This window comes from Lepisma saccharinum, chromosome 10 (genome assembly GCF_977018435.1).
Source record: "Lepisma saccharinum chromosome 10, izLepSacc3.1, whole genome shotgun sequence".
Lineage (NCBI taxonomy): Eukaryota > Metazoa > Arthropoda > Insecta > Zygentoma > Lepismatidae > Lepisma > Lepisma saccharinum.
This window is the reverse complement of record NC_139238.1, coordinates 29,008,019-29,022,190: the sequence shown is the minus strand read 5'-3', so window position 1 is coordinate 29,022,190 and position 14,172 is coordinate 29,008,019. Positions and strand designations below refer to the sequence as shown.

At 38.0% G+C, this 14,172-nt stretch overlaps 1 protein-coding gene across 5 annotated transcripts in view; it reads left to right on the top strand.

The window, feature by feature from the left end:
- Positions 1–14,172, top strand: part of Sulf1 (Extracellular sulfatase Sulf1) — a 140,433-nt gene that overhangs the window by 118,216 nt on the left and 8,045 nt on the right. For 4 of the 5 annotated variants that reach the window (XM_083129681.1, XM_083129680.1, XM_083129679.1 and 1 more), the window contains 3 exons: positions 1,345–1,476; positions 8,550–8,711; positions 13,577–13,661. In XM_083129681.1, coding sequence (XP_082985807.1) covers positions 1,345–1,476; positions 8,550–8,711; positions 13,577–13,661 — 379 coding nt within the window. The remainder of the gene's footprint in view (positions 1–1,344; positions 1,477–8,549; positions 8,712–13,576; positions 13,662–14,172) is intronic. The other variant, XM_083129682.1, reaches the window with a different exon arrangement.

Below are 14,172 nucleotides of genomic sequence, written 5' to 3'. Positions count from 1 at the left end.
AGAGAGATAAATATTCATTTAAAACCTTGCGCAATTTAAACTTCCCACTGAAAATGCTCTGGGCATTTAAGGGTCTACCTTTACTGTGCACTAGCGCCTTGCAATAACAAGTTGAAATTTTGACACACATTATAGCAAGGTCTAATTATGTAGTGTATGCAACTTGGTTTGGATATCTCTTGTCCCTTTTGTGCTACACCATATCAAAAATCCACCATTTTCTGGTGATTTTTCAATTTCTTGCACATTCAACCACATATAATATGGATTGGGTGATATATATGTAGATGACATAATGTGTGCATACTGAGCTCACATCAGTTACTAGAAAAATTAATGCAACCTTCCTGGTTGTATTACACTTGTAACAGCAGGCACACAAAATATGCATTTTTTGACACGTAAGGCTTATTAAGGCATATTTTGGGGTATTTTATTTGCTAACGTAAACAAGCTGAGGGTATTTTGATGCAATACACGTATTCCTTGGTAAGTGGTTTGTTTGGTGTGTAAATATCACTAGGCTGTGATCAATAGTTCCAAAGTTATTGATTTGATTTGATTTGAAGTTAAAATTTTGGGAGCGTCAGCACTGGGGCTATTTTGATCCCGTCACATTATACAGGGGCCAGCCCCTTACCATTACAAATAACAACTCTAATGTTGCATAACTAAAAAATTTAAAATATTCTGACTTCTGTTAAAAGCTGAGGCTGTAAAGGGGCACTCAGCACACATAAGGACAAAAGAACAGGACAATACACACAAAATTATACTGGCCATGGGGCCAGTCGCCAGAGCCTCGTTAGTCTTCAGTCGAGGGTGCACTAACGTGGAAGTGAGGTTGACATTTGGGTGTACTACGTGGAAGGTCACCCCTTACACCCCCAAAGTTATTGAGTCCTGAAGTTAGCTCTGAGGCTCATTTCTCAGATTTGGGTCACATTTTCTGTTGCGCACCACCTTCTTCAACAGGCTATATCTCTAGAACTATTTCTCTAATATTTGGAATAGAAGCCTTTCAAACATGACTGAATTTTCATGCCAAATTTCATTGAAATAAAAAAAAAACATGATCTGGAAGCCCTGCTCGATCTGACGTGGAATCACCCAATACTCAATTTTTGAATGATTTTTGGGGGTATATTAACTGTGACCTCCCAAGAAAATATCGCTCCCCTACGTTCCCACTCATCTTTTCTGGCATCTGGACAGATTGTGAACTTTTGTGATCAAACTGTAAATACATGTTTAAAGGAACAATCTCTTTCAAAATATTATATTTCTTCATCTTTATTTTATCATAAAAGGTGTCTAAAATTTTACTCTTTTTTTTCTTTGCAGATGGTCCATTTTGCTTCTGCATGAATGCAAACAACAACACATACTGGTGTCTACGTACAATCAACTCTACTCACAATTTCTTATTCTGTGAATTTGTCACAGGTCTTGTAACCTATTATAATTTAAGAGTAGGTAAGAGTGCCCAAAATATTAAATTTTTAAAATAAATGTAATTTAGTTTAGGGTGTGTGTAAAGACTGTGAGATATATATTTTGCATGCTACTTTAATTAAAGAGAAAAGTTATGGAGAGATTGATTGATTGTGATTACTAAAATAGTCAAGTTTGCTAACTATGAATAGTAATGACTAATTGCAACCGTAAAATATATTAATTTGATCATGTGATTGGAAGTGAAACAATGACAGGTCTTCCTATGCCATATGTTCTTACAGATTCTCGGCACATCTATGAACATGCTCATTATGTTGATAGTATTAGGATCAAGTTAATAGTGATGCATTGGGAGCTATAATTTCAGATTCAGTCATTGATACTGACTGATTTCACTAGTTAACATTTTGAGAAAAAAATTTCAGATGTTTTCAAATCAAGGGGTGTTTCTGGAAGTATTTTCAATGCTGATCACGTAAATAACATCCATTTTTCCCCATCACGTCAGTTTTTTTCACAATCAAAATTCTCATTCGCAATTACATTGCATTTATTACATAATGTAACAAAAGGGAAATTTCAGTCGTTTTAAAATCAATAAGTAATTCTGGAAGTATTTTCAATGCTGATGCCGGAAATGACATTCATTTTTTCGCATCATGACAGGATTTTTCATAACTTTACAATCAAAATTCTCATATTCGCCATTACGTCACATTTTTTACACAATAAAATAAATTTATACAAGGGAAATTTTGGTTGTTTCGAAACCAAGAGGTGATTCTGGAAGTATTTTGAATGCTGATCATGGAAATAACATCAGTTTCTACCCATCATGTCAGGATTTTTTTCAATGTCACTAAGTTCAATCAACCCACCATATTATAACATTGAGGATTGGACATTTTGTGAAGGAAATTTTCATGGCAGATTTCAAAAATAGAACTACGTAATTAAAGTCAATATAATTTTCATGTGAAGGTGGATTAAATGCACACAATTTTACATGAATTTATGGTTCAAAATTAGAGGATTTGTATTGTAGAAAATTAATATGTTATCACCATCAAAACAGAGTCATCTAGTGAGGAAATAAAGGAACTACACATTTTATTGTGAAATTGTGAAAAATCCTGACATGATGGAAAAGAAATGGATTTCATTTTTGGAATCAGTGTGCTGAAATTATTTAGAGACAACTTTCATCTGCAATACATCAAAACCCATGTCGACCAGTGTATTCTTCCAGAGTCCAGGTGTTTGCAAAATGTTGAATGACACTTTTGTAGTTTAAATATCTTGGAAATTATGCAAAATTCTTAATTTTCAGCTACATTTTTACATTTTGCGCCAATAGTTTGTGAGAAAATGGATTTCATTATTTAGTGATAACAATAACCTGGGGTGTAACAGTCTACCTATCGATTGCCGGCCTCACTCCCACCTGAGATCATTTAACCAGTTATTGAGTGTTAGAGTGCCACACACGTAAATTTGCCGTTGCGTAGAAACGAATTTTCGTTTCGTCTCCCTCTCTCTTAGCATCATGTGTTCTACCCTGCTCGAAAACCTTCGCTATTGTTGCCACATTGTCATTCCATTCCTGGACACACTCGCGCAAACATCATTGAAAACAATTGAATAGCGCTCCAGCTCGCGGTTCCCACCGTTCGGTAGGGACGCTAATGTGGCAATATAGCACGGCGTAGTGCTTGCTTCTTTTATGCAGTGCATGTTCATTGGCTAGCTAGTAACTAGTGTTGCCAACTGTAATAATGAAGCACTATTTCTGTCACGGAAGGGGAAAAGGCAGGTAAAGTGGCGGTGAGTTTTGTTGGATTGGAAGCACCATATTTTTATTTTATACTAAGTATTTGACCGGTTTGACGTTGTGTGCGTGTATTGCGTGTGTGTATGTAAAAGTGTGTGTTTGCTAATGAACGTTAAATTCCATAATGCCTCCAGTTCTGTCGAAGTTGAAATCAAAAACCTTGCATAGCCAAGCTCGGGAAATTCTAAGCAACGTGCACGAGTTCATGAAGGAGGAAGCCAGTCATGGTGTTAGCATCCCAATAAAGCATTTTGGCAAGAGAGCAGCGAACAGCAGCAACAAATTGTTCATATTTCATAATTTTGGAATTATTCAAAATAAATAAATTATGTGGCTCCAACATCATTTCAACTCTGGCTCCGGCACGTGTTCTTGTAGAAATTGCATAGAGGAGGCTGTCATTTTTGCTGCTTAATGCGATACATATTGTTTTCTGTGTTAAAATTGCCATGCTTTGATGGGTGACCAAGTTCATAGCAGGGCCGGCGGAAGGGGAGGGCGAACCGAGCGGCAAAATTTGAAGAGAAGAAAAAAATAAGCCTATTGAAAACTGTGATCGAGCGAGATATTCTTTTGCGCTGAATAGTATTGAAATAGCATAAGAAGTCTCATTATTTATTTTATATTTTGATGTTTTAGTTAGGAATATATTGATATTCAATTTTCCGTTGCTGCGTAATGACCGGGGGGGGGGGGGGGGTCGAAATAGAGCGGCATCTGCCGCCACCTCCCAGAGAGGCAAAATGACTAGCGCCGGGCCTGGTTCATAACAAAAGAAAAAGCCGCGCAGCTTATCGTCTAGTGGCAGTATATGTACTTGTTATTGTTGTCGAAGCCGGCATCCTTTGTAAATGTACAACAAAGGCAACCGACTGTCGCAGATCTCAGAGAGGAAATAATAATACTGTTTGAGGAGGAGTGTTATGGTGCAATTGTAGCGGTTTAACACGTTGGCATGTTATTATCTGCCGTTGCAGTTCCATACCAGTGTATACGGGTTTTGGGAGTGAAAAGTTAGAACGCCACCAGTGCATTAATGCAATGAAAAATAATATATACGTATATATTTTTTTTATTTTGTTTGAAATCACTCAAATAAGGAATCGTATGAAGAAGTCTTCTTTGCAGCATTTTTGGTAATTTTACTTATGTGTTAGTTCATATTTTGCGAATTTTTAGTTCATATGTATGTAGCTACATACAAAGCCACTTGTTAGTACATATTAATCCTAGTCCTGGTATAATGCATGACGTTTAAAACTCAACGTTAGATAGACCTGAATTCTCTAATTTTATTGTTGTACGTAACAGCTGTGCATCGGAGCACTGCAGCGATTTTTCTATCTGCTCCATTAGCAACACTGCTTCTTTAGTTGTTTCGCGCATCGCACGGCAGAATTAACTGTGCTGGACTCTAGCTAAGTTAATATTATAATTATGTTATAAAGAAACTGACACATACTGTATTCTCAACTAAAACTAAATTAGATTGATATGGTACAGTTCAAATAAAATACTTATACACAGGCACTTGCAAGTTAAAGAATTCACATGAAACCGTGGAGACATCTGACCACTACCACACCTGTCAGACATGAGTGGTAGTGCCCAGGGCTGGCAGAAGGGTTGCAAACCAGGGTGAGAAATCATTTAAGACTGGTGGGGGGAGAAAGATCTTAATCTACAAACCCCCTCCTCACAAACATAGCCTACATATAAATTATATGATATACATATTTATAATGTTATTAAAAGTAAAAATAAGTTACTAAATTAAATTATTAAATTAAAAACTGCCCAAAAATAAATAAATTTGTTACTTTTAATTATATCAGATATTATAAAGTAGCAAACTACGTCCATACTAACTGGTTAAAGATGTTAATAAATTATGAATAGTAGAAGTCATTTTATTATGTGTAAGTTTTTATTAAGTTTTTGCATTATGTTAATATAAATCAATTAGATTTTATAGTTATTATTGTTTTGCATTCTTGTTTTACTTTTATTGTGTGTAATGATGTAGATTTGTTAATGATCTCGTGAGAGAGAAAAAACATTGAACACTCACAACCATACTATTTTCTGTGTGTTTTCGATATTATTCTTAGTACAGTATATTTGAAATTAAAAGTAAATTGTTTATATTTTGTTTGTTGTAACAAAAACTCCCCCCCCGAAAATGTTTAGTAGGGGGATTTTTTAGGCCAAGATTGTTGGTGGGGGGAAATCCCCCCATCCCCCCAGGATTTTGCACCCTGGGGCGAACCATGGCACTGCCCAGAGTGGCAAAATTTGAAGAGAAGAAAAAAGTAAAGATATTAAAAACTTGAAAGTTATAATATTATATTATATTATATAACTTGGAAGTTAATATATGCCAACCAACCATTTTGAAGGAGCATATCAGTAGTCTCACTTTAAAAGCACCGAGTGCCACAAGGTGGGAAAGCAGATTTGATGCCTTAACTCTGTTGAGATATCATGTGGAAGAGGTCTATGTTGCTCTCCTTCAAATAATTGGCGACAATAAAACTGTCCAAATGGTCATGCATGAGGCTCAGTATATTGCAAACCAGTTGCCTGGCTTTAATTTCCTTTGCTCACTAGTTATTTGGTATCTGGTTCACTCCACCCAATGTAATGAGCAAATGTCTTCAAAACATTAATCTACAATGTGTTAGATGCTGGTATATTTCTTGGAAATATATCAGCGCTTTGAAAAAAGCAGCAGTGATGAAACATTTCAAAGTTTCTTAGATGCCACTTGGCAGCCTGGCAGGTCCTCCCTCCCTACACTTTTGGAGGCTTTCGGGGGTTGGCGACCTGTAAGTCCCGGTTGATGAGAAAGGATTGGCATCGAATTTAGATATAGATAATCCAAAGATAGGCAACACTGTACAGGTTTGAAACCGAAAGAAGAATCAGTCTCAGTATGATGAAACTGTTGAAGATACACAAAAATGGTACAAAGTTGATTTTTATTACCAGGTCCTAAATGATTATTTTAGCTCTAAGAGAAAGATTTGAGCAGTTTAAACATCATAGTGCCATCTGATCTTTTGTCTGAAAAGTGTAGAAAGCTTGCCGGTATGTAAACAAACATGAAGGCTACCGATTTAAAAGATGAATTAAAAATGCTTTGGGCTATAATAAAGGAATTACACCAAAGAAGACCTTAAACTGATTTTGCACCTAATGTGAGTGTAGAACTTCGAATTTATTAACTTTGTTGTTAACCGTGGCAAGTGGCGAACAAAGTTTTTTTTGGAAATTAAGGCTAATGAAAATACTATATTTGGTCAATCATGTCTGAAACATGCTTGTTTGCATTTTATGCAAGATAGCATTATACGAAAAAGAATATTACATAATATAGAAAAGGAAAGTTAAAAATTGTACTTACGTATGTGAGTATAGTGCTCTTATTGTAGAACCTACAATAAGAGCACTATACTCACATACGTAAGTACAATTTTTAACTTTCCTTTTCTATATTCTGGATTTGTGAGTAACACGCGACAAACCTATAAAATGCTATAGAATATTACATGCAAAGGTAAATCTAAAGTTCCAGCTGCATATAGCACCATGTCATGAAGGCACATTTAGAGGATGTGGGGGTAGGGCCACACACATTCTCGATCTCGGCCATTTTGGAAGTGATGTGATCACCACCACTCACTGCTCTGGCTGCCTTTCCCTACCAGGATTGCCCCCCAGGCACCCATTAATTTAAGGCTGGGTAAACCCCAGAGCCACTTTATACAGGGACAATGCAGGAAGGAATTCAGACTTTAGATCACCCATACGGGAGATCCGGAAATATTACATGTAATTATTTTAATAATCCAATCATATCCCATGCTAAAGGTCCTGGGTTCGATCCCTGGCTGGTTCAAATCCGGGAACTTTTCTAACGATGGAAGCGGCCCCGGCGCCCACCCAGCGTCGAATACCATGGGTACCTGGGGGAAACCCTGGGGGATAAAGGTGGTCAGGGGCGTGATGCTGATCACATCACCCACACTCACGACCGGATCAAGAAAGTGTGGGGCGTTACCCCCACACCCCCTATACGCCTTCATGGCATGGTGCTAAGCACAGGGGAACACTTTATCTTTTTACTTTTTTAATCATATCCCAGACCTACATCGGTAAACATATGAAGTCAAATCTTAATTTCTTTCCTAATACTTGCTACATTTAAGATACGTTTAAGAGAGAGGGAGAGAGAGTTTTCATAAAATATAATAATAACATAAAATTAGTGTCACATTTTTTTCAAGTTTAACTGTGGTTGAGCGAGATATCCTTTTGAGCTAACTGAAATAGCATAACAAGTCTCATTATTTATTTTATAGTTTGATGTTTTACTCAGGAATACATTGATTTTCAATTTACCGTTGCTGTGTAATGACCAGGATTGGGGGTGGGGGGGGAGCATTCGAAAGGGAACGGCATCTACCGCCACCGCCCAGGGTGGCAAAATGACTAGCGCCGTCCCTGGTAGTGCCTGCGGAGGCAATATAAAAATTACAAAAAATAGCAATTTCCAGACCAATAAATTTTATTATAAAGTTATAATTAATATATTAAATAGAAGCCAAGCCAACCCCAGTGGTGGAGTGGTTATCACATCGTGTTACATCATCAGGGATCCCTGGTTGAAATCCAAACCTTGACATGGGTGTTCTTTGTGTGTGTCCCTTCGTCAATTTCATCTATCATCACTCATCCTCATTGTTGCACTTAGCAGCCAAAAGTGGCAGAATGTTATAAGTCCACTTTAAGCACATATAGGCTAATCAGGACTGGACCTACAGTTTAAATTGGGGCCCAAACCACTGTAGAATGTGCCACCACAGAGTACTAAACCCAGGACCAATTGATTACAAGGTGATGACGTTAACAGTGTGCCATCAGGGAGGCCTCCCAAAAAAGTGGCAGAAAAGTAACCATAGGCAACAGAGATACAAATACAAGCACAGAGTATCAAGACGTTCCAATAAGAACGAGTGCTAAATTTAAATTGTTACAGGGATCAAGTATCAGCAATAGTATAGATGGGAATCTGTAAGACTAATAACTTCAGTAATGGGTACTGGCATAACCATTTGTTTGATCTCAGAGAAAAAGAAAAGAAAAATAATTTATTAGGAAAAAGTGCTCTTTATGAATGCATGAATGTCATGGATACAGTGTACTTACTACAATCTTTATCTTGGTTATATCATGATTGAACTTTTGCCTCTTACAGATCCATTCCAGTTGAGGAACATGGAACACACGCTGACTCATGCTGAACGTTCTTTCCTCCATGCTCAATTGAACCAATTAAAATCATGTCGTGGAACAAAGCAGTGTACAGTTGGTAGAACAATATCATCGCAAACACGTTACAAAAGAAAAAAGCACAGAAGTAAGTGGCTATATCAGTGAACCTTGTCAAATATCCTCCCACCTTATTCTGTACCCAAAGATTTCAACTAATTTTAAAATTTCAATTGTGCTTATGTGTGTGCGTGTGCTTGTGCTTGTAATATGTATTACCATAATGCACTGTAAAAGAGATACTGTATCTCAGTCTTGTATTTTGTGATTTCCTCCATAATCATTGATCCCAATAGTAGATACAATAGTAAAGCTATGTGACATAAAATAACAGTTAAAAACAAGAGTTATTGTCTATTGTCCACATTGCTAGAAACATTACATATCAGACCTGCATTCAGGATTTGGAGGCGAGGGGGAAGCAGATTCGAAAATGTGGAACAAAGAGAAGATCCAAAATGCTGTTGGAGTATTAGATGTGACCACTAACATTATGGTAGCATTGCATCTAGATGTGCAATTATAGAGTTGCAATATTATGGTCCACACTAATGGAAAGAAATCAATTCACCAGTAGACCCGACAAATAATCAGCAACACAGTTGCTTACAAAGGCCACCACATGGCAAACAGCTTGTTTCTTATTGTTTACTTTCAATTCTCAGAAGTATTCAAGCAATACTGTATTCTGCAAATTAACAGTTTTCGAATTTCCTTTTCATTCTCTTTAACCAGTACTGCTGAACAGTCCTGTTTCTATGTTTAGAAAATAATATATATATATAAATTAAATGATACGTGTTAGCAATGATTCTTACAATGAAGAACATCTATGAATGTGAGTTAACAAAAAAAAAGGGGGGGGCATTTTCACATCATGACTGCAAATTGAAAAGTTGGGACAGGAATTAAAAGCAATGGACTGTTCCAACTAATTCTGGATGTCTGGTAGCCTTACATCAATGGTTATAAAATTAAAATTACCAAATATTGCAGCCTGCAGTGCCTCTCTCCACAAACAACCCATTCATTTAAACAAGGACAATATCAAAATATGAAAAATCGTTAATGTTACTGTTATAGGTTTTTATAGGTTCATATTAAAGCATTTCATAGTTCGAGGGGAGAGGGATATGGTACTCTTGGGTACGGGCCTGTTATCTAATATATATATAAAATTGTATGTATGTATGTATGTATATATGTTTGTTCTGGCATAACATCTTAGCAGCCCCGAAAACTATGGATTCCACACTAATATCAGTTGTTTTAAATGTCACCCTCTTCCCACCCCCACTCCTAGAGGTGCCAGGGTTGTTTTGGAGTTGAACGGCATTGGGAGTGTTACTATTCATGTTAGCGACCCCGAAAACTATGGATTCAACACTAAATATCAGTCGTTTTACATGTTACCCCCTTCCCACCCCCAACCCCAGGGGTGCCAGAGGTGTCTTGGAGTTAAACGGCATTGGGAGTGTCACAATTCATCTTAGCGATCCCGAAAACTATTGATTCCACACTAATATAGGTCATTTTTTTATTATTTTTACATGTCACCTCTTCCCACGCCACCCCTAGCGTTGTCAGATGTGTTGGAGTTGAAAGGCATTGGGTGTGTTACTATTCATCTTAGTTACCCCTAAAACTATCGGTTCCACACTAATATCGGTCGTTTTACATGTCACCCCCTTCCACCCCCACTCCTAGGTGTGCCAGGGGTGTTTTGGAGTTGAACGGCACTGGAAGTGTCACTATTCATCTTAGCGACCCCGAAAACTATTGATTCTACACTAATATCGGTCGTTTTTGATCATTTTTACATGTCACCCCCTTCGCACCCTACCCCTAGGGGTGCCAGAGGTGTCTTGGAGTTGAACAGCATTGGGAGAGTCACTATTCATCTTAGCGACCCCGAAAACTATGGATTCCACACTAATATCAGTCGTTTTCGATTATTTTTACCTGTCACCCCCTTCCCACCCCCCTAGGGGTGCCAGGGGTGTCTTATCCCCACAGTATTTCTTTCCACTTGGTAAGTCATATGTGTACCAAGTTTGGTCATCGTGAATGTCACCAATTAGCTGAGTGACTCCAAAAACTATGGATTTGACACTAATCTTGGTCATTTTAATTTTCACCCCCTCTCAACCCCCATCCTGATAGGTGATAAACTTGGAGTTGAATGGCATTATGAGTGTCACTATTCATCTTAGCGACCCTGAAAACTATGGATTCTACACAAATATCAATCCTTTTCGATTATTTTTACATGTCACCCCCTCCCACCCCCACCCCTAGGGGTGCCAGGTGTGTCTTATCCCCACAGTATTTCTTTCGAGATTGAAAGTGATACGTGTTCCAAGTTTGGTTGAAATTGCCGGAACAAACATATATACACACATACGTACATACACACACATCCATTTTTATATACATGGTGTCATTTTAATGGTGCCAACGGACCACAGATTCATAGAGAGGACATGAAAACAAACAACTTTTCTCAGTAACATTTTTCTCTTTGGTGGGTTGATTCGACACTACAGCCATTCAAAAAAAGACCATTTTGCCACCTGGATGCTGGCAACCCAACACAACATTTGATCATATCTGTGACGTCATATCCTGTGGTGAAACAGCACATGGCAGGGTTACAAGGAACACACATATTTTGTGAAAATGACAAACTACCAACCCCATTATTAGCTGTAAAACGAAAGCAAGAAACACGTCCAGTAGACCGAACATCATAGCCTACCAGCCTGAAGATCAGCAGTCATCTCAGGGGAAGGGGGAAATGAACCAACAATATGAGAAATGGTAAAAACGTATTAAAAATGAAGTGTCAATATCGGATTTTATCTCATCCTACATGTTGTAGCGATTTATTGCAATTTTGAGCGCAAAATCGTACAACTTCCAACTCTGCATGTTGGAATTTGCTCCGCTCAAAAATAAGTGATAAAATCACTCATTATTTAATTCCCTGAACTTCCGACAGATGGCACCACTGACCATTTGCGAGATATCTCGTCGTAATCACACCATCTGGAACACGACGTAACCAGGAAGTGAAAGAGTAGGAGTATGTGCGTGTTCACACAGAACAGTTGCATCTTGTGCTTGATATCGCCAACAGTCCTTATTCACGTGCTCCACTGCAAATGTTTCTCGGGGACATAGTTTTGAACTTTATCATCTGGTTTGTTCTTCACAACTCGCGATGAATTGCCGAGGTTTGTTGAATATAAATCACAAGGCTTAGATGAAAAATATGGGTCGCAACATTTCAAATATGGTACCAGTTGCCTAATTGACACATGGAATGGAACGTGGCATTTAACAGTTTGGAGCAGGAGTGATATTGGAAATGGGCAAATGAGCTACTTGAGATTCTAACCATGAGATACATGCACCCATGTTGATTTGTCTACCGAAAATTGAAGGAAGTCGTCCCCTTTCAGAACCTGGAACTTTACCGCACATAAAACGAAGGTAGGCAAATGGATATTGTTGTCTGGTGAATTGTAGTGCGAGTGAAAAATATCAACAACAATAAATTTTATTGGACTTACAGCTTACATGAGGCTGTTTACTCCCAGCTACATGTCAAATATTTGCAAATCTCATTGCAAGGTTGATATCTACAGGTTCGTGTCCAGATGCCTTGTGGTACTTTTGTGCTGATAATGGAAGTATCCAAGGTTCATGCTGTTACATTGTGGCTAAAACACGTACAACCACAGTAACAATCTAATTATGAATCAGTAGCGAATATACTACCCAGTTCACAGTTGCAAACTATTACATGTGTATCCGGTGCATAGATAACACAGTCGTCGGAGAGCTTGTATTACTACTACTTATATCGCTGTATTTTCAACCATTTTTGTTGCTTGCCTCATAATGCCCTGAATATACATTATATTATGTGTTGCTTAAGTTTGGAATTTCGAGTTCTTTAATTTCTATTTTGTCATCTGTTCAGTGTGTCACAGACAACTAGTATCAGAAGGACGAAGTGGATAGACTAAATTGTAGATGCCAACTTGGTAACTACATTTGCAAATATTTGACATGTAAGCTGAGACAAAATTCGATATGACCACTTCCACTTGAATTCTATTTTCTTTCTACCATTTTTCGTATCGTTTGTTTACTTCCTGTTAGGTTACAGAACATGTTTTCTCGTTTTGTTTTACTGTACATAATGTGGCTGATTGTAGCTATGTCATTTTTCACATTGTGGCAACCCTGGAACGCATCGCTTCACGACTGGATATGTCATCACAAATGCAATCAAATGTTGTGTGTGGTTGCCAGCATTCAGGGGACAAAACTGGCTTTTTTGAACGACTGCAGTGCAGAAACGATGCACCAACAAGAAAAATGCTACTGAGAAAAGTTGTTTGTTTTGATGTCCTCTATACGTTTTCGTGGTCCGTGCGCACCATTAAAATGACACCCTGTATATAGAGATTGGGATAAATAAATACCCGGGCAATGCCAGGTAATCAGCTAGTATATTAATAAAATCCTAGCATGTAGATACTATTGTCTTGAAAACAGATTTCAGGAATTCAAACATGTGCCTTTCCCAAGGGTTTGGTGTGGTGCACATCCAGCTACTAACACTTCATGAAAATCTGTTTCTCAAACATGCTGATAGCGCCAAACTTAACCCTCCTAACCAATATACATGCATTATTTAGGTTTAGGGCTGTTAGCAACCCATTTTTGCAACATGTTAGCAGCTGGCTGTGCCTCTCACTCTACCTCTTTCCCCAAGGAGAAGCCCCTCTTCTAAAGAAGAGAGCACGGGAGCTCTATCGCCAATAATCACATGCTTTTTTATGTTGCTTAACTAATTGTTGCTTAATAACCAGATCTGTGTTCCTCTGTACTAAACATACTTTTTTTTCAAACTAACCATCCATGTTCTCACACTTCCAGACCTACATGCTTCCATGACCTCTGCTTTGTTCCTGGAGCGTCAGGCAAACTTTTCAGCTGCAAATAATTGGAAGAAGTTGCCCAAGTGAGTAAGCTCCTCCCAAACTGTCATTCTTCAAACAGTAGATTTCTACAAATAACAAGATGTCCTGTTGTTGCATGGGTGGTCAATTTGTCTATATGTGTGGTAAAAAGTTAGTTGACGTTTTTGTATGCATGAACGTTTCTTATACATATAGTCTCTTTCTATATTCATAATAGCATATATATCAGTGTTGGATGCATCTGTCATGTCTACTATTATGTCACAGGGGGTTGCTTAGCCAAGTGGGATGTTGGATTTGAGTGTGATTGGTTTGTCAGAGGGATTATGAATTAGTAACAGGAGGGAAGAAGTGTTAAGGATAGCATGGGGTATGAGGATGTTGTATGTAAGGAGTGTTTCCTGAGAGGGTGTGAGTAGGATATTGTGGGGGAGAGGGGGCAGTGATGGAAACTGGAACATATGTTCCAGTTCTGGGTTTTAGGGTTACCTTTTCTGGGATTGTTACTAAACTGTGTTGGTTACTGGAAGGGTGTAGTTTAGGAAAAATTAC